Source organism: Hibiscus syriacus, unplaced genomic scaffold (genome assembly GCF_006381635.1).
Source record: "Hibiscus syriacus cultivar Baekdansim isolate YM2019G1 unplaced genomic scaffold, ASM638163v2 tig00111842_pilon, whole genome shotgun sequence".
NCBI classification, from domain to species: Eukaryota; Viridiplantae; Streptophyta; class Magnoliopsida; order Malvales; family Malvaceae; genus Hibiscus; species Hibiscus syriacus.
In genome coordinates this window covers 21,077-48,030 of record NW_024063197.1, presented here as the reverse complement: position 1 = coordinate 48,030, position 26,954 = coordinate 21,077, and the positions used below count along the sequence as shown (strand labels likewise).

At 35.1% G+C, this 26,954-nt stretch overlaps 3 protein-coding genes and 1 pseudogene across 3 annotated transcripts; 2 read left to right on the top strand and 2 right to left on the bottom strand.

Moving 5' to 3' along the window:
• The first annotated feature begins 3,728 nt into the window (after positions 1–3,728).
• On the top strand, positions 3,729–4,968 carry LOC120172102 (ethylene-responsive transcription factor ERF061-like). Its single transcript, XM_039179661.1, has one exon. It carries the CDS (start codon positions 3,890–3,892, stop codon positions 4,784–4,786), a length of 897 nt encoding a protein of 298 aa, XP_039035592.1. The 5' UTR covers positions 3,729–3,889; the 3' UTR covers positions 4,787–4,968.
• Positions 4,969–7,346: 2,378 nt separating this feature from the next.
• Positions 7,347–10,348, top strand: LOC120172124 (annotated as a pseudogene).
• Positions 10,349–10,358: 10 nt separating this feature from the next.
• LOC120172100 lies at positions 10,359–11,281 on the bottom strand. The gene has a single exon (XM_039179659.1). It carries the CDS (start codon positions 11,203–11,205, stop codon positions 10,525–10,527), a length of 681 nt encoding a protein of 226 aa, XP_039035590.1. The 5' UTR covers positions 11,206–11,281; the 3' UTR covers positions 10,359–10,524.
• A 13,980-nt stretch (positions 11,282–25,261) lies between these two features.
• LOC120172123 lies at positions 25,262–26,748 on the bottom strand. Its single transcript, XM_039179673.1, has 2 exons — positions 26,587–26,748; positions 25,262–25,678 (listed from the first exon to the last, which is right to left on the bottom strand). The coding sequence occupies exons 1-2, from the start codon at positions 26,746–26,748 to the stop codon at positions 25,262–25,264; spliced, it is 579 nt and encodes a 192-aa protein (XP_039035604.1).
• Positions 26,749–26,954: the final 206 nt, after the last annotated feature.

The following is a 26,954-nucleotide window of genomic DNA, read 5'->3' as shown; positions in this document are numbered from 1 at the left end:
TGAATATCTTCTATATTCATAATTACTCTAAAAATATGAATATTGTTTTGACAGTAAGCTATGTCTAACTATTATCCTGAAAAAGTATCCATACCTATATTGTATGTATCGACACTTATATTTAAAACTTATCCTGTTAAAATAAAATAGGTGCTACCTATTATATTAAACTACCTACCGGTTTGTTTGAAAGTTACTAATAATGTAAACGGTAAAATAAAATAGGCATTACCTGTTACGTTAAAATACCTATCGGTTTGTTTAAAGGTTACTAATAATGTAAACGGTAAAATAAAATAGACACTACCTATTATGTTAAACAGGCACTACCTATTACATTAAATTATCTACTGGTTTGTTTAAGTGTTAATAATAATGTAAACAGTAAAATAAAATAGGCGCTATCTATTACGTCAAAATGCCTAACTGTTTGTTTAAAGTTTACTAATAATGTAAACGGTAAATATATACAATTTAACCTTTTGAAATATTTTTTTAAAATTCGAAAGTATGGATACTTACTCTAAAAGTATGGATACTCTAAAGGTTAATAATAAATACTTACTCTAAAAGTATGGATACTGTTTCGACAGTAATGTAAATGGTAAAATATATACAACTTAACCGTTTGAAATTTTTTTTTTTTAAATTCGAAAGATATGGATATTTACTCTAAAAGTATGAATATTCTAAAGGTTAAGTTATTTACTCTAAAAGTACGGATACTCTAAAGGTTAATGATAATGTATCCGTACTCTAAAAGTATTAATATTTGCTAAAGTATTGACTATCAGATCATAGCCGTATTGATATTTATTTTAGAAATAATTGTCATCCAAAGATACGTAATATATTAAATCCTACCGATATAATTAACACAACTTTAATATTCCATATTGCAACCTACTTCTTTATTCAAAATAACATTATTGGGTGCAACCTAGTATGTTAATATTTATTTATAACAAAATAATAAATTAACATATTTTGTTGTCGTGGGTTTTCGAAGGCCCTATTAACTTAAACTTTGTTAACATTTTAGGCGCAACCTAATATGTTGATAATATTAATAACAAAATAAATAATTAACATATTTTGTTATCGTCGGACTTCTAAGGCCCCATCAACTTAAAATTTGATAATATTTTAGGCGCTACCTAATATGTTGATAATATTAATAACAATTTAAGTAATTAACCTATTTTGTTATCGTCGGATTTTTAAAGCTCCATCTGCTTTAAAAAGGCGCTACCTATTACATTAAATAAACACTACTTGTTATGTTATTATGGTTGATAATGTTTCCAGTAATTAACCTATTTTGTTATCGTCAGATTTCTAAGGCTCAATCAGCTTAAACTTTGGTAATATTTTAGACGCTACATAATTTGTTGATAATATTGATAAAAAATGAAGTAATTAACATATTTTGTTATCGTCGGATTTCTAAGGCCCCATCATCTTTAAAAATGTGCTACATATTACGTTACATAAGCGCTACATGTTATGTTATTATGATTGATAATATTTTCAGTAATTAACTAGTTATGTTAAAGCCAATATTTTTGATGCATTTTACATACGGCAATAATATTCCCGATTATTATTATTATTATCAACACAAATAACATTTCAGATAGTGCTTTTAACTGATCACCTATTTAACTAATTAAACTATTTTTAGCATTATATTAATCTACCTCACAACAGAACCTCCCGCAATCATTCTCTCATTGTTTATCATGAGATTTTAAAATAACCCCGAATATTACCTAGTTATTAGTAAGTTTAATTAATGTGTTGGATTATAAATTAATTTTTAACTCTTACAAATTTGTCAAAAATCATATAAAAAGTTGATAATTTCCTTGTATTCAAGAATGTTCTCCGGAAGTCTTGACTGCAATGAAAATCTTACAAAAGAAAAACGTAAATGATACAATAATAAAATGTGATATATTTTGATTTGAACTTTGTTTAATAATACTTTATGTGATATTTTATAGGAAAGAAAACCCCAATTGACATGAGATAGTAGATTGACAGTAAAAAGAGCAGCAGGAGGGGATTGGGTATTCAGAGAAAGATAGATGAAGGGTAAAAGCATTAAATTAAAGTTTGGAATTTTGTTGAGAGTAGGGGATGAAGATGAAGATGAAGATGAAGATGAAGATGAAGATGAAGATGAAGATGAAGATGAAATTAAAAGTGGAAAGGAGAAATGCGTAGCGTAGCGGACAACTGGGCGTAACATAAGACGCGTGTCTCGGACCAGCTTTCGAACCTACTTTCCCTTATAAATACAAAAGTTGCTTTTAGCTGTTCTGGGACATCTGTGCCCGGGGACCTATCTTTCACCCTTCCAGCTATACAAACCCATATTGTTCTATCCCAACCATTTTTCTTTTGACTAAACTACACTATATATCATTAAGCTTTATCTATTGACTCACTTATATCATTGTCCTTTTAATTTTATCAATTCTACCATTAGATTTTAGTTTTATATTCAATTATAACACTTCGTCATTAAATCACTAATGGCATGATGATATGATTAATGATTATTGACGTAACCTACCAAATCAAAACGACGTTATTTTGGTGCGATTGATTTGATGCATAAAACGTCATTTTAGACACTAAATTTTAGGAATATATTATTTTTGTCACTAAAAATTTATATAGTTTACTTTTTTGACACTGCACTTTTTGACTGTCGTCAACAACCAATCACTACCCATCATCGATCATCTTTCACGGTAAAATCAAAATCAAAACGTTCACATTTCACTCCTTATTCTTCTCATAAGAACAATTTTCTACGAAACCAACTCAAAATCGACAAAATTTAAAAATTATACAATTTTTTATGTTTAGATACTTTCTTAGATTTATAAGATTTTGAGTGTTTGTTCAAAATTTTGAATGTGAGAAGCATTATTTCAAGAATACGAACGACATACCTCAAAACTAGTCTTATCGAACGATAATTAAAAGTTAATAGAGTATTAATGCATCAAAGTTTTAAATAGTTCTTCGTCGATTTTGATTGGATTTCGTGAAAATCAATCTTAAGATCTTATCGCAAAATATGACTAACGATGAGAAATAATTGGTTGCTGACAACAATAAAAAAGTGTAGTGCCAAAAAGTAAATTGTTTAAAAGTTTAGTGGTAAAATCAATACAGTAATAAAGTTTAATGCTTAAAATAATATCATTTTGAGCATCAATAGTCTCGCCAAAATGATATCATATTGGTATGACAAGCGACATCAACAACTGTTAACCATGTTATCGTCTCGTTACTATCTTAATAGTTGAGTGACATAATTGAATCTAAAACTAAAATTCAATGTTATAGTTGACAAAACTAAAAGTTTATTGGTATGAACAAATCAATGAGTAAAATTTAATATATCTAAAGTAATTTACTATTTTTTCCTTCATTTAAATGATATATATATATATATATTATTAAAAATATATTTAATTTATAACCAAATGCAGAACAAAATCTCGTTTCTTTTCTCACAATTATTCGCGGGAAATATATAAAAAGTTTAGAATGGAGAGCAGGGGCATGACTGTCATTACAGAGCTATACCAATAGCAGTAATTCAGACGGGGATTCAAACTTGATGTAAAGCTAGAAATACTCTCTCCTGCAGAGGGTTATAAATATAGCAAGCTCAACCTCGCCCCCTCGGCATATAATATCTGGGTTTCTTCTATTTCTTCTTCGTTTAAACTTTTAGTTTTTTTGATATATTTTTCCATCTTTGATTTAATCATTCCAGGGAGGGAAAAGGGGCAGTTTTTTTTAGATCTCCCGTTTTTCTCAAATTTGACTCCCCTGTTTTATTTCATAATACAACGAAAAAAATATGGAAGAAATCGAGTATCCTTTTGGATTCAACAATGGTGTTGCTATTGGGTCTTCCCTGTCCCAGCTTATATTATCGGGTGGCTCAAATACCCTAGATTCAATCTTCTCTCATTGTCCACCATCCACGACCACCACCACCACCGAGCCATTAGGCTCTTCAGTCTATCTCCGCCAGCGAGACCAGCTACAAAAGTTCAGTCAACAGAACAAACAGAACGATTCCTTCTCCTGCAACTCTCTTCGTTTTCCTTCTCCGGCGTCGACGAGCAGCTACTTTAGTCCTCCAAAGAAGAAGCAATACAGAGGGGTGAGGCAAAGACAGTGGGGGAAATGGGTGGCCGAAATTAGACTCCCGCAGAACAGAATGCGAGTGTGGTTAGGGACTTACGAAACAGCCGAAGCCGCCGCTTATGCATACGATCGTGCTGCTTATAAGCTTAGAGGGGAATACGCAAGGTTGAATTTTCAAAACCTCAAGGATCCAAGTAATCTGGGTTTCGGCCATGGTGCTCGGTTGAATGCACTGAAGAACACAGTGGATTCAAAGATTCAAGCCATTTATCAAAAACTGAAAAGAGAGAGAGCTAAAAAGAAAGCCAAAAAGGCCAACTACAACCACCCTGCTGCTGCTGCCTCCTCCCCTGAAGTTAAGGTAACGGAACCGAGTTCGTCGTCTTCATCTTTATCGCCGGCGGTTTTGAGTGAGAGTTTAAGCAACGAGTTGCTGTCACCGAGTTTGTCTGAAGGTGGATCTTGGAGATGTGAGAATTCGGCGTCCTCTGTTTCGAATGATTATCCGATAATGATGGTGGAGGAACAACAATACGAGGAGTGTTGGCTTGCAAGAATGCCGTCTTTTGATGCTGAATTGTTATGGGAGATTCTCGCTAATTAGGGATATAACATTATCTGCTTCAAATCTTTTCACAAAGTGAAAATTTCAGCAGATAAACACCGGGAGAGACTGTTTTTCTATTTTGTGTTTCAGTAGTGTAAAAATGGTAACTTTCGTTGTTATGCTTAGTGTTTTCTGGCTTGGGCTTGTAGGAATAAGATTCTTGCTACTTCCGTTTCAAATTATGCTAAATTGGCTGGGGATTATAATCTAGGGAGTTGTGCGTTTGTAAGTGAATTCCGAGATTAAGATTATCTTTAAAGTTTTGGATTCAAACGCGTCATTTATAAAATATTTAAATATTAATTATCAAAAAATTAAATCTTCCGAATATATATATTTTATAATCAATTATTATTAATAAAAAATAAAATTAATAATTAAATCTGCTTAGTTCTTATCACAATCAGCAAGTATAAAATATTGAAAGATGCGTAAACATAATACAAGATTAAGCTCACTTGTGTCTAATCATTTAGTGAGACTTGGCAATGGCTTTGATGGATAGAGACAAATCTATCAAGGGCAGGATCGTAACGGGGTAGAGTTGAATTGAGTTTTTTTTTTTAATTTATACCAATCTAAATATGTATGTTCTATTTAAACTCAATTCAATTTAAAAACTATATATCTTCGTCCGACATTCATAAATTTATTTGAAAAAATTTACATTATTACCTTGGATAGGGTCGAGTGGGAGTTTTCACCCTCCACCCGAACCCGACATCATTCTTTTAAAAAAATCTGATCTAACCTAATTGAACCCAAATATTTTAAAAAATTCATCTATATCAAATTTGATAGAATCAAATCTATCAATTTTAGATTAAATTGTCATACCTAGTCAGGCTTAGGTTCATTTTTGTGATGAATTTGGTTGTCATCAAGCAAACCCTATTCTCCCTTTGATTCAAGAAGAATCATCAAGGGGCGTATCCAAGGGGCAAGCAGGATCTTGTCCCCAAAATGAAATAAAATACAGTTTAAGTCTCTCAACAATTGTAAAGTTTGAAGTTAATGAAATGGTGAAAATATTTTCTACCCCTCAAAAATATCACATTCAGTTTATTTTTTTAAAAAAATTAGCTTAATTAAAGAAATATCCAAAATCTATACTTCTTTTCTCGTTTAAATGCTTAAAGTTAATTTCGGTCGAAATAGATATCAAATGTTTTCAACATTATGATTTTAAGTGTCTAGTTCGTCACGGTCGTTAAAAAAATATTGCCAATCATTTAAAATGTGATACGTAATGCGTTATAATTTTTTAAAAAACTTAAAATTATTTTTACTTAAAAAGTTAAAATATCTCTAAAATCCCAAAACATTAACTCTACGTCCGCCGTCCTTCGTCGCTTCTGTCTCCGTTGGCCGCCTACCCGCCTGTCATCCTCTGGATTCCCTTGGTAAGCTGAATATCGAACATTGACATAATGGTCATCCTCTTGGCATAGATTATGCACTCGCTGCATGAGTTTGGAAGGGTAACTGTGAATCAAAAGCTAGCTCTTTTGATATTCACGGATTTCATGAAGAGCGACGGTTCCGGATGGTAGTGGTGAGGTTTATTAGTATTGGTGGATTATAATTATTTCTCAGATCATATGATTTATATATTAATCGTTACTGTGTTTGACCTAAAATTATGATGATTGTCTATTGGATAGCAGAACAAAGAGATGATTTCAGATAATAAAATGACTTTGACGTATCATGTAGATTTGACATTAGTCATGTGATCAAAAAATATTGAGAACCATCATGATGCGATTGAGATCATTAGATGTTAGTCCTTTGCATATTGTTTTTTCCAAGCATCCACTTAAGAGTGTTCGATGAGAGGATCCAACCTGTAGAGACTACAGAATGGGGCATTTTGTTTTCTCCTCGCCTCTGACTACTCTATCTACTGACTGTTCCTCCATGGTACGTTTATGATTTGCTATTTATAAAGTACGTTCATGATGAAATGGAGGTGGTTCCTCTGATCGAAGTTGAGGCAACCCTTATGATTCTGATTCCGACATTGAAATGGAGGTGACCCTCCGATCGAAGTTAAGACAACCCTTCTTCTGATTTTGAACGGAGGTCAATACTTTCAATATAGTTAATAAAATTTTGAAGCATAATCTTATTATTATACTTTTTAAGTAAATAATTTTTAAAGTAATGTCGCATGTATTTTTTGATTGTTCCTATGTCATTTGCTTAGATTTCGTGATCAAAATAAATGACAGCAAATATTTTATGTATAAATTAAAGAAAAATAAAATAATTTGTACTCCATACATTGAAAAATTAAATATAATCTATATACCATACACAAAATTAACCAAAAAAGGTAATCACAATTTCGTCCTTTTCCCAGGCTCTACTTAATGGATCATGCATTTCTTCTGACTTGCGATGCCTACCCTCCGTTATTGGTTTTTTGGTTTAGTAAAGCAAAGCTTAGAATCTGTGAGCCCATTTACTCTTACACTCTCCTTTTTCTCCCTCGAGCCTTTTTTGACTTCTCATTCACTTCTCGTTTTGATCTTTTGCTACTACTTACTACTTAAAAGAAATATCCAGAAAGAAACCCAATTTTCTCTCTCTTTCTTCAAATAAACAGAATGCTACGAGCAGGGGTTTGGTTTTGCTTTGTTGCTTCTTCCTTGAAGCCTCATTTTGGGTTCCCATTTCTAATGGGGACTCGATAACGTGCTCTGGGATTGTGCCCATGAGTATAGGAACGAAACGATATCGATAAAGGACTTCGGTGGTGTCGGCGACGGAAAGACGCTCAATACCAAGGCCTTCCGGAAAGCTATAATCGGATTCAGCATCTGAGAAGGAGAGGTGGCACGCTACTTTATGTGCCTTCTGGGGTTTACTTAACGGACAGTTTCAATCTTACTAGCCACATGACGCTTTACTTGGCTCAAGGAGCTGTCATCAAAGCCACTCAGGTAACTCGGATCTTTAGCTTCTGATATTACTCTCTTGCCCATTTTTGGCAGAGTAATTTGGAAATTTTGACGATGGAGATCTCTATGTTTCAAGGTGAAACTTGAAATGAATTAATCATTGATTATATTGAACTACTTCCTTCTTAAATGGTAATGCTAGCTGTAATCTGGGTTTTAATTATGAAATAATTGCAAGGGTCATCTTCTTTTTCAGGACTGCTATTCTTGCTTTTTTTCTTGTTATTGTCCTTTTCCTTTAAGATTTCGGCATTGGTTGCTTTATAGATAATAGTGCAGTTTGTATGAGATATGGTTGAACTGGCCTTCATTAAGGCACTGTTTGGCTCTGCTCTGGGTGGTCTAGAAAGTTTGTATGATAGTGCAGCTTTGGGTGTTAAGAAATGTCAAATGAGAAGAACATTGTGGACCTCATAGAGCTGGCATGCATTGAATCGGTCAACTTGGAGATATCTAATCTAAATTAATAATACACCTCTATTCCTGTGTTTATTATTTTATTGGTATAATATAAAATATGTATTTAATATTTAATTAAATAATTATTTTGATTCTTAACTTATTCATTTATTTGGTATTAATATTTTATTTTAAGATAAAAAGATTATTAATATTTAATTAAATAATCACTTTAGCTCTTGCTATTATTTTTAAGTATTTTGACTTTCAACTTTTTATTTTAAAGAAAAAAATCTTCTATTTGAAATGTTAATCGTTCAACATTTTATTTTAAAGAAAAAAAATCTTCTATTTGGAATGTTAATCGTTTGTTGATTAATGAATTTTTATCCATTAATATCAAAACGTTAATAGTCAAAATGTTCTAAAAAAATAACGGCAAAAATGACAATTTAATCAACCGATAAAAGTTTTTTTGTCATGCCTATTTTATTTAGTCTATAAACTTTTGGTTATATCCATTAAATACTAAAATTACATGCTTATTTTTTTAATCATCGATATTTGATCTATTGTTTGATTAATTCAGATTGAGTAAAGCAGAAACATATATTCTTCCAATTTAATTTGTTGCATTCATGAAATCAGATCTGAATCTCTAACATTGTTATTAAAATAACAGTGAACAATCTGAATGTGGTATGATATGTTGGAGATTCTTAAAACTTTCTTGCTGGATTAACTTCTCTCAGGACACTTTGAATTGGCCGTTAATTGCTCCTTTGCCATCTTATGGAAGGGAAGGGAGCACCCCGGAGGAAGATATATGAGCTTTATTCATGGAGATGGACTGCAAGATGTGATCATCACTGGTATGTCCTGTTATTAATGTGTTGTGAATATTCTGCTACCTTTCCTCGTATATTTATTTCTTCTACCATTAACCATCATGAATCATTTAAACCTAATGGATCTAATATTTGACTTATCTATTGAAGGTTTGTGTTCAATTTAAAATCCATGGTTTGTTTTGTTTCAACCATAACAGTGCGAATGGCACAATTGATGGTCAAGGAGGTATCTGGTGGAACATGTGGAGGCAGAGGACTCTTCAGTTTACAAGACCAAATCTCGTTGAATTTGTGAATTCCAATGGCATTCTCATTTCCAACGTCACTTTCAGGGATTCCCCCTTCTGGAACATTCACCCTGTTTATTGCAGGTAATTTCTCCATTGATTCTTACATTGTAATCCTTCATTGATTGCTTATATACTTTTTACAGCGATGTTGTTATTCGGAATATTACCATCCTGGCTCCACCTGACTCCCCAAATACAGATGGGATTGATCCAGGTAAAAAGATAATGAAATCAGTTTTCATTCGTTGAATTCATCTCAGGGTTTCATTTTCAACATTACTTGTTTACTTTCATACATACAGATTCAAGCTCCAATGTCTGTATAGAAGACTCGTTCATTTCTACCGTGATGACCTCGTGGCGGTAAAGAGTGGATGGGATGAATATGGGATCGCTTATGGACGTCCCAGTTCTTACATCACCATCCGACGAGTAACAGGGACAACCCCATTTGCTGGAATCGCTGTGGGAAGTGAAACATCCGGAGGCGTGGAGAATGTGTTGGCTGAGAACATTGTTCTTTACAACACCGGAGTTGGTGTTAACATCAAGACCAACATCGGAAGGGGAGGGTTTATAAAGAACATCACGGTGTCTCAAGTGTTCATGGAAAATGTAAGAACGGGTATAAAAGTAGCAGGCGACACCGGTGACCACCCTGATAACAACTTTAACCCAAACGCCCTCCCATTAGTCAACGGTGTTATATTAAAGAACATTTGGGGTGTGGAGGTGCAGCGAGCAGGTTCGATGCAAGGCCTCAAGGATGCCCCTTTCACCGGCATCTGTCTTTCGAACGTTAGCTACCAGGGTACGACAGGAGCAACGCCTTCATGGAAATGCTCAGATGTAAGTGGGGCTGCAATCGAGGTAAGCCCATGGCCATGCACCGAACTCACTAGTCCACAACAAGGTGGTTCTTGCGCCAACCATTTCTAAGATCCATTGATATTAGTTTTCTGATTCTCTTTTGTTCTTTAATTGCAAAACTAAAATTCGTGAAAACATGTGATCTAGCAATATGAGTCTTATAATATGATGAGTATTATACAAGGAATTATCGTATTGTTCATCTGGAAGGCGATCTTATTTAGTACCTTAAGAAAGTAGACTAAATAGTAAATACCCTGGCATACTGTCAGGGCTGATAACAGTGGGTGAAAATACTCGAATATGCATATAGATATAGATGCATAACTAGATCACTATGATTATATTACGTGCATGGTTTATTCAAAAATGAATAAAGAACCTGCGAAACTTCTCCGTGAACCTGCCTCCTCGGTGCTCCTTTTCCCTTGCCTCTCCCTCCTTATGGTGAAGATGATCGTCCTGTTCCTCATGGTCATGGTGATGATGATCGTCCTCTTCCTCATTGTCATGGTCATGATGATCTTCCTCATGGTCATGGTCATGATGATGGTGGTGATGATCATCCTCACGGTCTTGATCATGGTGCTTAAACTGGGCGCCATCATCGTGAAAACTGCCCCATCTGGCGTCGACCTGACGAACACACCGTGTGACTCCGGGTCAAAGCTTTTATCGTCGGACAGAATCATGTCGTTGCCGTAAGAAATAAAGCGCTTGTGATGGAAGCGTGGGTTCAAAGTCCTGAAACGTTTATGGAAACGGCAGCTGTGCTTGTGACGGAAAGGAAACAAAGGTCGCCTTGGGAAGTGACGATTTACAGGAAGAAAACGGATCCTGGTCAAAGGGATGGATCCGATGCCGGAGGCATCATCGTTGTTGAGATCGGGCCTCTCGCTAGGGAGAAAGATGGAGGTTGTGGTTGTGGACTCAGGGTTGGATTCAGGTAAATCGGAAGATGTTTCGTCGGCGGTGAGGAAACGGGCATGAGATAAGGTGAAGAGGAGAAAAAGGGAGAACAAAAAAGCCAGTCTTGCCATTTTTTTGGATGAAGGTAAGTTTTTTGGTGGAATGGTTGGGTAATGTAGTTTCGGAGAAGAGGTCAGGGACGGAAGCTGGCAAAACAGGGATGACTCAGCACGTGGGTTTATTATTGAATTTTAATTGTTTATTTAAGCTTAATTATGACCCCTCTCTTCTGTAATAATTGATTATTACTATATTTAGGCTTTTACAATCAAACCTATTAGAAGAAATCATAATTTGATTTTGATTTTAGTTAAATATTGAGATACATTTAACAATCTCTTTCATCTAGTTTTTTTTTATCATTTTAAGTGAAATCACGATGTTAATTAAAGATCTTACTGGAAGATAATATTAATTTTTCTGAAATTAAAATCTTTTCTGCATAAATTTAAATATAAAGGGAAAAGAAATTATATTCTTGATTAATAATAAATTATATAATTTGATAAGAAAAATAAATAAAGTATATTTGATAAGTCTGACTTTTGTACCATCAACTTTTGGTTTCGTGTAAAGAGGGTCGGAACTGTTTTTATTATATTTTTAATAAATTTTCCGGACACGAATCCTTTGACTTTGAAAATGAAAGAATAATTAGAAAAAAACAATTACGTAATAATTATTTTAATATTATTTAAGTAAGGTTTTAAGTTTAAATTTATATATTTATATACTATAATTAAATATATATTAAAGATCAATCTAAATTGATCAGGACGAACAAAATTTTAAAACCGCAAGTGGAAAAAATAAACAGCATCCTACTAAAAAAATATTTTTATCCCTTATAAATATTATACTGATATTTTTATTTTTTATATTTATGTAAATCTTTACATAGAAAAATAAGAATTATTAAATGAGGTAAAGGTAGTGTGTAAGTATCAAACACAATATTAATAAGAGAAAATAACCTCAGTGACCAAAAATCCCATATAATATACGATTTTAACCAACTTTTTTCGGATTTGCCAAAATGACCAACAAAATCGCAATGCGATCGCTAAATCGCAATGCGATCGCTAATTCGCAACACGATCTCCATTATCGCAAATTCGCGTTGCATTTTCGCAATGCGATAGTTGAAAATCGCGTTGCGATGGTCTACAGTATCGTTGCGATTTTCCCAATTCGCAATGCGAATAAGTAAATCGCAACGCGAATTGGGAAAATCGCAATGCGAATAAGTAAATCGCAACGCGAATTGGGAAAATCGCAATGCGATACTTACTATCGCAATGCGATAATAAAAAATCGCAACGAGATACTTACTTTCGCAACACGATACTGACTTTCGCAACGCGATTTACATAGCGCCATTCGTATTAACGCGTATTTTTTTTTTCAAATTCCAAACACGTATTTTTTCTTAATAAATCGGAAAATGAACCGTCCACAATAATCGCAACTCATAACCTCAAACCCAAAAACACAACACTCAGTCTCATCTCCATCTCTCACTCTCTACGACGAAATCCGTCCCCATCTCCGAAGATTTCCGTCCCCATCGCCGGCGAAATCCCTCACAACCATTCACAGTCAAAATCCCTCACAATCATTCAGAAATGGAAAATCAACCTCCGAGGGTTAGTTTTTTTTATTTTTATTTTGAATTTTTGCATTATTTTAGGTTTTTCATATTGAGATTGATGATAAGTTTACTGGTAATTTCAATAATAGATTAACCATTTCACTTAGATTTCTTATAAATTCATTCGATTGATGCCAATACTGCTAAACTGTTTAGCCTGTGAAGTTAGTATTTGTCTTTGCTTTGTCTTTTGGTTGAAGTAATGCAGAAGAAGAATAGTTTCGAGAATGAAAATCGCAACGCGGAAATAACTATCGCAACGCGAAACCAAAATCGCATTGCGATTTTCATTTCGCGTTGCGATTTTTATTTCGCGGTTGCGATTTTCATTTCGCGTTGCGATTGTCTGGTCGCGATAGTCATTTCGCGTTGCGATTCTCTCGTTGCGATAGTCATTTCCGCGTTGCGATCCTCATTATCTCGTTGCGATTTTCATTTCAACCAAAAGACAAAAACAGTGTTGCAAATTTTAGTTTCAAGAATAAACTACTATTTATGTTTATTTTTGTTTTTTGTATATCTTGACAGTGTATTTTGGTATATCTAACTTGGTATGTTTATTGTTTTTTTGTAGAAATTTTTTCGGCTTCATTGACATTAAGGAATAAAGTTAGCCTAGCCACTACAATTGCTTTGAAGCTTTCACCTGCACAAAGAAAATTGTTTGAAGAAACCTGCTTCGGGCCATGGCTGAGAGTACAGCATCCGGGTGGAGATGCTAGTTTGACCCATTGTGGCTTCAGACCATGACTAGCGATCTACCCGACAGTATACAACGTGGTGAGGAAGAGATATGGTTTCATTTTCCACCGGCGTATACTTGTTTTGGGCGGAAGGAGTTATGCTTAATCACTGGTCTATGATTCGGACACGATGATGTAGGCCGGTACACTCGTCATATCACCCGCCCATCATGGTTATCCAGGGTTTTTCCTGATGAGTCAATAGAGAAGCCGAACTTACACGTCGACGACATGAAGAAATTGTTTAATAAGAAAGATGGTTTTACTCGGATGAATGACGTCGATGTTGTCCGAGTATGCCTTCTACTACTTTTGTATGCCGGCTTTCTAGGCAGAGAGGCCAGACAACCTATTCCTCAGGAGCTAATATTATTGGTAGAGGACCTAAATGCATAGAATCTGTTTCCGTGGGGTTCGTATATGGAAAGCTACCTGGACTAAGTTGTCGTCTGCCTTTGATGACCGCAAAAGTTTGCGGGGCGATGGGTCGAAATACACTTTGTCAGGCTTTGTTTGGGCCTTTAAGGTAAGAATTTCTATATAATGTTTTCAAAATTATAATTAATTATTTAACAATTACTAATGTTTGTTATTATATTGTTTGTAGATTTGGATATTCGAGGCTTTCCCCAGCATGCGGACATATGCATTAAAATCCTCAGATGATATTCCTAGGGCTATTTCCTGGAAGAGGAAACGTATGTTGGATTGGGAAGACTTAATACCATATGCGACAATAAATAATGTAAGTTAACACAAATACTATCATATATAAACAAGTTTAATAGTAGACATTTAACTTTGTTTAGTTTTTATATTTTTAGGAGGCTAACACTCCATTAATGAGACTGACACCCACGGAGGCTGAGCTTGCCACTGATTGGTGCAAGCTAGTCAGCGTTTTTTTGATGGCACGAATGATGAGCAGCCTCCACTTCCTCCACTTCGAGAGCCATCACCTCACCCAGAGCCATCACCTGATCGACCCGACTATACACCTCTACAACGAGAGCCATCACCTATCCCGTCACATCATCGAGTCTCTTCTCCACCATCACCTCATGATAGGCGACCGACAAAGATGCCACGACTTCTATCTCCCTGTTCTCCACCTCCACGGGATGAGTCAAGGGAGTTACGTGATGAGGTCAATGCCTTGCGTGAGGAGATCGGTACTCTACGCGATAACGATGGTGCATGGCGTGTGGAGGTGTCTACTTTACGTGGTGAGGTTGCCGCTCTACGTGAGATGGTAGTATCGTTGCAGAATGAGGTTCATACTACGCAACGAGGTAAGTTTAAGATTTTCCATATTTAACTTGATGATAAATTTACTCGTAATTTCACTTAAATTAACCATTTCACTTAGATTGCTTAGTAAATTTATTTGGTTGCTGCCAAAACTGCTAAACTTTTTACTTTAACACTGTGAAGTTAGTATTTGTCTTTGTTTTGTCTTTTGGTTGAAAGTTTGAATATATTTATCTTTGTTTTCACTGTTTAAATATCATGTCTGTTATTTACTGATATTTGTATTTTTATTTAGCGGACCGATAAGGTGGATGCTTTACGTCGGGTTTTTCTTGCACGACAGAGTTCACGCATCAGACGGCGTACACGTGCTATTAAGTCTCCGTATACCCCAATAGTGCGAAGACACCGCAAGAAGAAGCCCGACTCGCCTATCATCCCTCAAGAGTCCACTCCTATCGTTGAAGAGGCCCCTATCATTCCTCGAGAGTCCCCTCCCACCGTTCAAGAGGCCACTGTCATCGTTGAAGAGGTCCCTCCCACCATTCAAGAGCCCGATTCACATGGCGTCATATGTAGGATTCTTGAGAAACCCTCTGACGTGCCGGACATGATGGATTCAAGTTGGCTCTCGTATGAGTTACCGGCCAGTACCATACCGGTATCTGAAGAGGAGAGGAAACAACTACCGGACACAATTCTGGATAACACCCTTTGGGCTAAGACCGCAGTTGATTTTTATCTACATGAGCGAAGCAAGGGGTGTTTCACTGACATATGCAAGCTCAATGATGATATCTATTTGTTGCTTGATCGGTCTTGGTGGGGCGTATTATTAGGGGTCGAAGACAATGGCTATTTCGATGGAGGGGTAAGTCTTATATTTTTCTTATATTTTCATTTGATTAATTTTTTAAAATTAATGTAATTCACTAATATATGTATTTTTTTGTAAAACAGCATATCGATGCGTGGGTGTCACGTCTACTAATAATTAGGAAACTTAAGGAAAATAAAAGAAATACACGGTATACAATAATGCCGACGGCTTTTAACGCAGTTCACTTGAAGAATCAACGAGATGAATCATTTGCGTTGGGCAATGGACAAGCTAAACTTTATCCTGCATGGTGGGAGGTCGATAAGGTTAGTGTTTATTTTAGATTGAGTTTAAAGGTATTCATAAATAAGTGCGCAAATGAATGAATTATTACTTATGATTGCAGGTGTTTATCCCTGTTTTGGAACGTAACCATTGGCTTCTCGTCGAGCTTCAGATCCCATCCCTTAAGGCAATAGTATATGACAGCATGATAAATTACATATCATTGGCTGATTTAAGAGATATTATTAAGGGATGGAGCTCTTATTTGGCTAAATACTTGGATGCGATAAATTATTGGACTCGTTCTGGAAACAAGAAGCCAAAGAAGCTCAATATTACAGTTAGCAGAGACGAGACCGCACCACAACAAACGAAAGGACCCAGAGGGATTGTGGTCCTCTCGTATGCTTGGCGTTGGACCGTTTGATCACAGGAAGTATAAAGTATCTACCTCCCATCGATATAGATAGAGCTGCAGTAGGCTTGTGGTTTCGACATTATATGGCTAGATCGATATATACGAGACGCTGCCTACCTGCATCCGCATTATAAAAATGTCCATAAACAATTGGTATGTTTATAGGCTTGTGGTTTGAAAATGTTTGGTTAAGTACCTAGAATTCAATAATTTGCTGTTTGTAGGTTTTAGATGTGTAGAAAGTGTTGTTTGAGCAAATGTTTGGTTTATGCAGGTTAATCTCAGAAGTGAGCTGCGTGAAAATGATGTATGGCTGCAAAAGTTGATTCAATAGTAGAAGTGTTATTTTCTCTAATAATTATTGCTTATTTTTTGATTGTTTAATTGATTTGTAAAAGGTGATTTGTAAAAGTTGATTTGTTTAATTGATGTTAACATAATTCTTATTTGTGCTTGTTTAATTGATTGAAATGTAATGGTTGATTTTGTTGATTTCAATCTGCATTATGTTGAAGGCAAAAAGTACTATCGCAATGCGAAATGAAATCGCAACGAGAGAATCGCAACGCGAAAATGAAAATCGCAACGCGAAATTAAATTCGCGTTGCGATTTTCATTTCGCATTGCGATTCCCTCGTTGCGATTTTCATTTCGCATTGCGAAATTAGCGTTGCGATTTTCATTTCGCATTGCGATTCTCTCGTTGTGATTTTCATTTCGCATTGCGATAGTAATTTCCGCGTTACGATGGACATTAACATGATTGCCTATTAAGTGATAACAACTGGAACAGATCATAGCAATTTTCAAACTCAAGTTACTAATACATGCCTAACTGAAAATGTTAAAAGTTCACACATAAAATCTACATAATACAACGTTTGCATTTAAAAATCACCTAAGTTAACAGTCCCAAAAGGTGAAGCCAGTTGTGATTGGGATTTTAAAGATGATTGCGATTTTGATTGCCTTTTTCTTGACACCATATGAGCTTTGGATTTTGATGATGATCCATATTTTGGTAGAGGAAAAGATGATTGTGATGGCACTGGTGATCCACATGTCAACCTTGTATGACCACTTTCCTTGCACCGACTACATGTCGATCTCTTCTTCTCTTCACCCTTAGACGGTATACGATCGTGACTTTTTGGTCGGCCAGGTAGCCTTCTGTCCATGGCTGGTGGCAAAACTGTTTGTAAGTCATCTGGTATGTCCCACTCAGAAGGATGTGAAAATAGGGTAGACAATCTCGGCATAAGTCTGTCGATATACTTCTGTAGTGTAGCAATCCATAGCGTATGTGCTTGAATCATCTTGGTTTAGATGAAGAGCAACTTTTATAACATGGCCACATGAATAACCAGATGTTTGTCATTTCATACAACTACACGTCCTTGCATTTCGATCGACAAGCCCATTTAAGTTATTATCCAGTACTTCAAACAAAGTGTTTGAACATGGTTCAACTCTCCATGACGTTGACTTCACAACACGTTTCGTTATCTTTTTTTCAGTCCATGGTGTAACACGATGTTCCAATGTTCCTGTAAATTTAAATAAATAATACTTAGTAAAATATATGATAAGTTACGAATTCAAAGAATAATACCTGCATGTTTCTTTTCTTGTAGTACCACTGTTGAATAGAGGCTCGAAAAAACTCCATTAACATAGTAATGGTAATTTCCGGGAATGACGACTTAGAGCGTTAATTGATTCTGCACTATTAGACGTCATGAAACCATATCTTGCTCCAAGTTGATGTACTCTTGACCATCTTTCAAACCCGACATCTTCTAGTGTTTGAGCACACTGAGGCAAAACACGTCTTAAACAGTTTATATGCTTATTGAAATCTACTTCCCGATAAGCCTTTACAGCATTCCAGTATGTCCATTTGTGCTTTTTTATACCAGCAGACCTTGATTTTAGATTTCTATACAAATGAACACCACAAAGTCCATGAAAAGCATCTGGGAAACACCTTCTAACAGCGTTGTCAATTGAGTTTGCCCTATCGGATATGATTGTCAGATTGCTAATAGGACCTATGCAATCCCTAAGATGCCCCATAAACCATGTCCATGAATCAGAGGTTTCAGATTTGCCAACCCCGTAAGCTATTGGCAATATCCCATTGTTAGCATCCATGGCTACTGCTAATAAGTTTACTCCAAGGTATCGACCTTTCAAATGTGCTCCGTCAACTATAATAACTGGGCGCATGCAAGTAATAAACGAACGAATCTACAAAATATAGTCACTGTTTCCGCGTTGCGATTTTCATTTCGCGTTGCGATTTCATTTCGCATTGCGATTTTGTCGTTGCGATTTTCATTTCGCATTGCGATAGCCATTTCCGCGTTGCGATAGTCATTTTCGTGTTGCGAAAGTAAACTATTCTTCTTCTGCAAATTGAAACTTGAATGGATTGCATTACTTCAACCAAAAGGCAAAAACAAAACCAAAAACAAATACTAAAAAAAACAGATTGGCAGCAACCGAATGAATTACGAGTATGAAAAATCTTAAACTTACCTCGTTGCGTAGAGTATGAACCTCATTCTGCAACGATGCTACCATCTCACGTAGAGCGGCTACCTCACCGCGTAATGTAGACACCTCAACACGCCATGCACCATCGTCTTTGCGTAAAGTACCGACCTCCTCACGCAAGGCATTGACCTCATCACGTAACTCCCCTAACTCATCCCGTTGAGGTGGAGGTGGAGAACAGGGAGATAAACGTCGTGGTATCTTTGCCGGTCGCCTATCTTGCGGTGATGGTGGAGAAGAGGCTCGATGATGTGACAGAATAGGTGATGGCTGTCGTTGTGGAGGTGTATAGCCGGGTCGATCAGATGATGGCTCTAGGTGAGGTGATAGCTCTGGGCGAGGTGATGGCTCCCGAAGTGGAGGCTGCTCATCAACCGTTCCATCAAAAAAACGCTTACTAGCTTGCTACCAATCAGTGGCAAGCTCAGCTTCCGTGGGTGTCAACCTCTGTAGAGGAGTGTTGGCCTCCTAACAATATAAAAGCTCAAACAAAGTTAAATGTGTACTAGTAATAACTTGTTTATAAACATATGGTAGTATTTATGTTAACTTACATTATTTATTGTCGTATACCGTAGTAAATCTTCCCATTGCAAGGTTCGTTTCCTCTTCCAGGAAATAGCCCTGGGAATATTATTTGAAGTTTTTATTGCATATGTCTTCATGGCGGGAAAGGCCTCAAATATCCAAATCTACAAACAATATAATAACAAACATTAGTAATTGTTAAATAATTACTTATAATTTTGGAAACATTATAAAAATTCTTACCTTAAAGGCCCAAATAAAGCCTGTCAAAGTGTATTTGGAACCATCGCCATGCAAACTTTTTCGATCATCCAAGGCAGACGATAACTTATTCCATGTAGCTTTCCATAAATACGAGCCCCACGGAAACAGGTTCCACGCATTTAGGTCTTCTACCAATTTGATTAGATCATTTGGAATAGGTTGTCTGGCCTCTCTGCCTAAAAAGCCGGCATGCAAAAGAATTAGAAGGCATACTCGGACAACGTCGACGTCATCCATCCGAGTAAAACCATCTTTATTATTCAAAAATCTTGTCAGGTCTTCTACGTGTAGACTCGGCCTCTCCAGCTCAGGAAAAACCCGGGATAGCCATGATGGGCGGGTAATGTGTCTAGTGTACCGACCTACATCATCGTGTCCGAAGCGTAGACCGGTGATTAAGCAAAACTCCTCCCGCCCAAAACACGTATACGCCGGTGGAAAATAAAACCATATCTCTTCATCACGACGTTGTATAGTCTCTGGTAGATCTCTAGTCATGGTTTGAAGAAACAGGTGTGTCAACATCGCATCTCCACCGGGATGTTGTACTTTCAGCCATGGCCCGAAGCATGTATCCTCAAACATTTTTCTTTGTGCAGGTGAAAGCTTCGACGCAATTGTTTTGGCCAGGCTGACTTTATTTCTCAAGGTCAATTGAGCCGAATAAAAGTTCTACAAAAACAATAAACATACTAAATTAGATATACCAAAAACTACACTGTGAAGATATACCAAAAACAATAATAAACATAAATAGTAGTAGTTTATTCTTCAAACTTAAATATGCAACACTGTGAATTTCGTATTTGTCTTTGTTTTTTGGTTGAAGTAATGCAATTCATTCAAGTTTCAATTTGCAGAAGAATAATAGTTTCTGAAAATGAAAATCGCAACACGAAAATGACTATCGCAACGAGAGAATCGCAACGCGAAACTAAAATCGCGTTGCGATTTGCATTTCGCGTTGCGATTTCTTGGTTGATTTAATAAGCAATCTAAGTGAAATGGTTAATCTATTATTGAAATTACCAGTAAACTTATCATCAATTTCAATATGAAAAACCTAATAATAATGCAAAAATTTCAAAAAGAAAATAATTAAAAAAACTAACCCTCGTTGGTTGATTTGGTTGATTTTCCATTTTCTGATTGTGAGGGTGGCTCTGAGAGATTTAGATAGACGGATTTCGCCGGAGATGGGGACGGATTTCGTCGGAGATGGGTGAGAGAGTGAGAGATGGAGATGGGACTGAGTTGTGATTTTAGGTTTTAGGTTATGAGTTGCGATTACGGGATATACTGTGGACAGTTCAGTGTTCCAATATATATTAATATTCATGTTTGGAATTTAAAAATAAAATACTTGGCCAGGATACTAATGGCGCTTTGAAATTCGCATTGCGATTATGTATTATCGCGTTGCGAAAGTCAGTATCGCGTTGCGAAAGTAAGTATCTCGTTGCGATATTTTATTATCGCATTGCGATAGTCAGTATCGCATTGCGATTTTTCCAATTCGCGTTGCGATTTACTTATTCGCATTGCGAATTGGGAAAATCGCAACGATACTGTAGACCATCGCAACGCGATTTTCAACTATCGCATTGCGAAAATGCAACGCGAATTTGCGATAATGGAGATCGCGTTGCGAATTAGCGATCGCATTGCGATTTTGTTGGTCATTTTGGCAAATCCGGAAAAAGTTGGTTAAAATCGTATATTATATGGGATTTTTGGTCACTGAGGTTATTTTCTCTATTAATAAAGATCACACACAGATCTTCTATCACTGTTTATAAACATTTATTGAATAATTTTTTATAATGATTATTTGTATGTTATTATGCAGTTTATATATATATATATACATGGTTTTCAGAACCGGATCGGTTAGCGAACCGGTCATACTATCGGTTCACTGGTTCAACCGGTCGAACCGGTCAGAAGAACCGGACGACGTCATAATTATTTAAAAAATTAAATAAAAATACCAAAAATATTTAATAAAAAATAATTTTTATATCACAAGTCATATTCAAAGCAAGTCATAACATATATAAGTTAAAAACCATAAAATCAAGTGAAACAAAATGATTCAAATTAACTACAACATAATATTTAAGGTAAAACATATTAAATAATAAATATAATTATATAACTATAATTAAAAAATAAATTTGGGGTTAAAAAAATCATAACAAAATGATATTGTTTGGTTTAATTTTTTTTAAAAAAACAATCCCACATGGCTAAGAAACATAGAAGAGCATCCCAAAAGTCTAAAGAGTAAAAATATGAAAACAAAACAATCTCACATTGCTAAGAAAACATAGAAGCGCATCACAACTAACTTCTATAAATAATAGAGGTAATTTGACATTCAAAACCATGGAGCCTTTTGTTGAGCATTGAGTGAACTATTCTTTCACTTCAATCAAGCTCGAATTTTAGGCTTCAATCGAGTTTCTAATTTTTTTTTTTGAGTTTAAGCCTTTTTGAGTTCAAGTTTTAATATTATATTTCGAGTTTGAGTTGAACTTGATAATTTTTAGCTTGTGAGTTTGAATTGAGTTGAGCTTACTTTTAAAGTTTTCAAGTTCGAGTCGAGCTCAGCAATACTCGAGTTCGACTTGGCTCGTTTAACAAACGACGTTGTTTGGTTTAATTTCCCGGTTTTTTCCGGTTTTTAGCCGGTCCGGTTCGAACAGTTCATCTTTTCTGGCAGGTTCACTAATAGCGGTTCAACCGGTTTAGATTGAACCGGACTAAGCAACGGTTTTCGGTTGAACCGGTTGAACCGGCCGATCCGTCTGGTTTTCAAAACAGAGATATATATAAACGCTTAAGGGTTACTTTTAGTTCTATAGTATATTCAATTTATAATTTTCGTCCACATGATTTTTTTTGCATTAATTTAGCATCAATTTAATTTTTAAAATTGTTTACGGTGTTCATCCTACCCTTTGAAATGAGTTTTTACTAGAAGAACAGTTAGTCTTTTGCGTTCATCAACATCAACAATTTCTAGATCATCCAATATTTACTAACATGACTTGATGATAGGGGTGTTCAATCCGTCGGTTCAATTAACCGATCGAACCAAACTTTCAAAATTTTTATTAATTGATTTTTTTCGTTTTAACCGTTAATCAAATTGATTTTTTTTGAAAATAATTAATCGAATTGAACAAAGTTTGGTTAATCGGTTGATTAACCGAATTAACCAAAATTTTAAATAATATATATTAAATATTTGATATTTTCGACTAATTTGGTTAATTCGATCGATTAATTCGGTCAAAATTGAAATTTAAACTCTCCTAAAGCTATTAATATATAAATAATATAAATAAAATTTTAAATATTCAAAAAGTTTCAATTAATTCGGTTAATTAGTCGATTTTGAACCGAATTAACTGATAACCGAACTTTAAAAAAATCATTAACTTTTAACCGACTAATTAACCAAAACTTTTTTAATTCGATCGGTTTAACCGATTAACCAAAATTTTGAACACCCCTTCTTGATGATGATGTGACATTTAATAAAAAGATAAATAATAAAATTTTTAAAATATACAACCGTTAGAAAATATCCTTAAAAAAATTGACTTAATCACTTAATCTCATTGAAACAAATAATAATTTTTTTGAAATTTATTCTAATAATTATGATTAACAAATATTTTAATCTAATCACTTAGTTCACATATGTAGAAAACTAATATTTATGTTAGTCAAAATGATTAACGAATTCTAAGGATTAAGATAAATACCCTAAATAACTTCGAGAGCTTAACTGAGGCAAAAAAAAAATAGGGACAGAAACGATAAATTTGGTCTAATACAAAGACAAAAGTAACCCTTAAGCCTATTAATAATTATACGATAGTGTAATTATTAACAATTTTAATTTATGCCAATATTTAAAATAATATTAATTATAAAATTAAAGAGTATGATTATAATTGTACGATAGTGTAATTATTAACAATTTTAATTTAAGCCTATCAATATTTAACTGATAAAATAAAATTATATCTTAATTTATGTCAATAGAATAAATTATAATTACACACTAATATAAGTTAAATTTAAAATAAATATTAATAATAAAATTAAAGAGTATGACAATATAATTCGTACCCATGTTCTTAAGAATTGAAGAAATGTTATTGAAGGTCTCTAATTACACCAAATTTAGAGGAGTCCACAAGTTATGATAGTTGGTTAAACATTCACAAGTTGCTAATTATATATAAATACAACTCAAATTCAATTATAAGATATCTTTTCAAACAATATATATATATTTAAATTAAATATCAGTAAACCCCATAAGCTTATTAGTATGTTTATAAATATATTATTATAATGAGAAGCTAATTCAATTTTGGAGTGATGCGATAACAAGAAGAATAGGGAGTTGGACGAAATTAAAAGCTTGTCTTCATATGTTTTAGGGTTGAACGTACAAATTTTTATAGATTTTTTTTGTTGAATTAATCACTGATATCCGATCTATTAATTGACTAATTCAAATAAGGTACTTCAGATGCGAGGGTGACCTTCCAACCCGTTTTGCTCTATTCGCAAACGCCATGATTCGAACCCCTGACATTGCTTAAGGTACCTGAACAATCAGAGCCTGCTCTTGCGTCAACAGAATTCTCGCATTCCTCTCTTTCCAAATTAAATAAACAACAGAATTCCATGCAAGTTTAAGAACAATAGTAAGGAGAGACCTCCCCTAATCATGCTAGTAACCCAATTCAACTCTACATTCCAGTTCATAACCCTCCTATGCAAGCTGCATGGCCTCAAGACTCCAGACCAAACATTTTTAGAGTAAGGGTAACAAAAAGATGGTCCTTAGACTCCTGATCATCATCACATAGCACACATCCTAGCTCAACTTGGAAACTAAAAGCAGCAAGCCTATCCCTCGTAGGCAATCTATTCAAAATAACCATCCATGATATCACGGAATGTCTAGGAATATGACAAGTATGCCAAATTAATCTTATACTAAAAAATACTCTCATTCATAGTTCTAATCATATCCCATAACTTTGCAGCCCCAAGATTAAGAGTAGTAAACATATCAGCAGGAAGGACCACTCTAAGCTTTAGCAACTTTTTCCATAGTCAACAGCAAGTTCCTTTGACCTCTATTTGCAAAAAATCAACCCCCTTCAAAATATACTCATAGCTCCAAACTACCCGACGAGACTCATCCTTCAACAGAATACGCTTTATAAGCTGCAACAGATAAAAATCATTCCACAACCTCAAACGCTTGAGACCAAGACCACCCTCCAACTTAGGACAACAAATAAAACTCCAACCCACCCTTGCACCACTCACAACTAAGTCACAGGCTTTCCAAAAAATAAAAAACCCAGGTGCAAAGCTTGTTTATACGTTGCAAAACAACTTTTGAGAATATCAACTATCTACTCTTAATAATTTTGGATGCTAAATATGACAACTTGAATGAGCTGGATCCTCCCAACATAAGACAAAAGTCTAACAACCCAAATTTGGGGTCGGACCTCAATCTTATCAACTAGAGGTTGGCAATCAAAGAAGCTTAACTTTATAGTTACTAAGGAATCCCCATGTAATGCACCGAAAGACTAGAAGACCTTATGCCCGTTTCTTCCACAATAGCATACATCTTGCTCTCACCAATCCCGGTGGAATAAATTTTATTTTTGGTATCATTGAATTTAAGACCAGAGAACTCATAAAACTGTTCCAAAATAGTCCAAACTACCATCATTGAGTCGCAACTACCCTTCGAGAAGATCAAAAAGTCGTCCGTAAAGCAAAGGTGGGTAAGCTTAATTCTATGACACTTGGGATGATAATTGAAAAACCCATGGCCAGCAGCAACATCCAACATCTTGGGCAGGACATTCATGGATAAAACAAATAGAAAAGGAGGCAAAAGATCTCCTTGCCTGACACCCTGCGCACCCTCAAAATAGCCAACTAAATCCCCATTCAATGCCACAGAAAACTTGAGAGAAGTGATACAAGATCTAAATTAGTCAAACATAACTCTCTGGATCTCCAATGCCTCCAAAACTTAGAGAATAAAATCCTAACTAACGGTGTAAAAAGCCTTTTGAAATATCGATCTTCAAAAAACACATGAGAAAAAAAGTGGATCTCTCATACCCCTAACAAACTCCTCAGCAACAAGGGTATTATCTATGATATTTTTACCTTTAACGAAAGCACTTTGACTTATCGAAAAAACCTCTGACAAGAACTTGGAAAGTCTCTTTGAGATAATCCTAGTGATTCACTTATAAACCACACTACAACATGAGATGGGTCTAAACTCCTTCATAGAAGAAGGGTTCATCACTTTCGGAACAAGACTAAGGGCGGTACTATTGAAAGCCGAATGCAACCAACAAGTATTGAATAAATAAAACACAACCTACACTAAATCCTCCCCAACAATATCCCAAGCTACTTTAAAAAACATGGAGTATAACAATCCAGGCTAGAGGCTCTATCTCCATTCTGCTCAAACATTGCCTCTTTAATTTCCTCCCTACTAATCAATCTGCCCGTCTTACTATTTGCATCTTTAGAGAAAGTAACATTCAAAGATCCCTGAGGAGCCCCATAGAACAACTAGTAATACTAGAGTTAGACTGACCAATTGACCCTTTATAAAACCCTACAGCCTCACCTGCAATATTTTAAAATTCTCCAATAACTATTCATCCTCCGAACGAATACTAGTAATGACCTGTTGGCTGTGTCTCTTGGAAACTATTGCATGAAAAAAATTTGTAGTTTGATCCCCTCTTGGATCCAAGTGGTCCTAAATTTTTTACGATAGAAACTTTCCTCCACCGAAAGGTCCTCAAGCTCCGTATACACCTCTTTTACTTTAGTCATACCAAATACATTTCCATCTACAAAATTCCCCAACTGAACACTTTCCAACTCCATCATCTTTTCATGCACCATCTTTAATATATCCCCAAACTTTTCCACATTAAACTGTCTTAACCGAACCTTAAGCATCTTAAGCTTAAGAAATAACTTGGACATAGAATCAACTCCCATAATCGATTGCCTTTACGAGTCACCCACAATCTTTAAAAAAAAAACAGTGACGAGTTTAAAAGTTAAAAACGAAAAGGTTTGGGAATGGATTTAGCCTCCATATCAAGTAGCATAATCATAGGACATTGATCAGATATCTTAGGCACCAAAATATCCACATGTGAACGAGTAAACCTTTGAAGTTAAGAAAGATTTCACAAGAACTC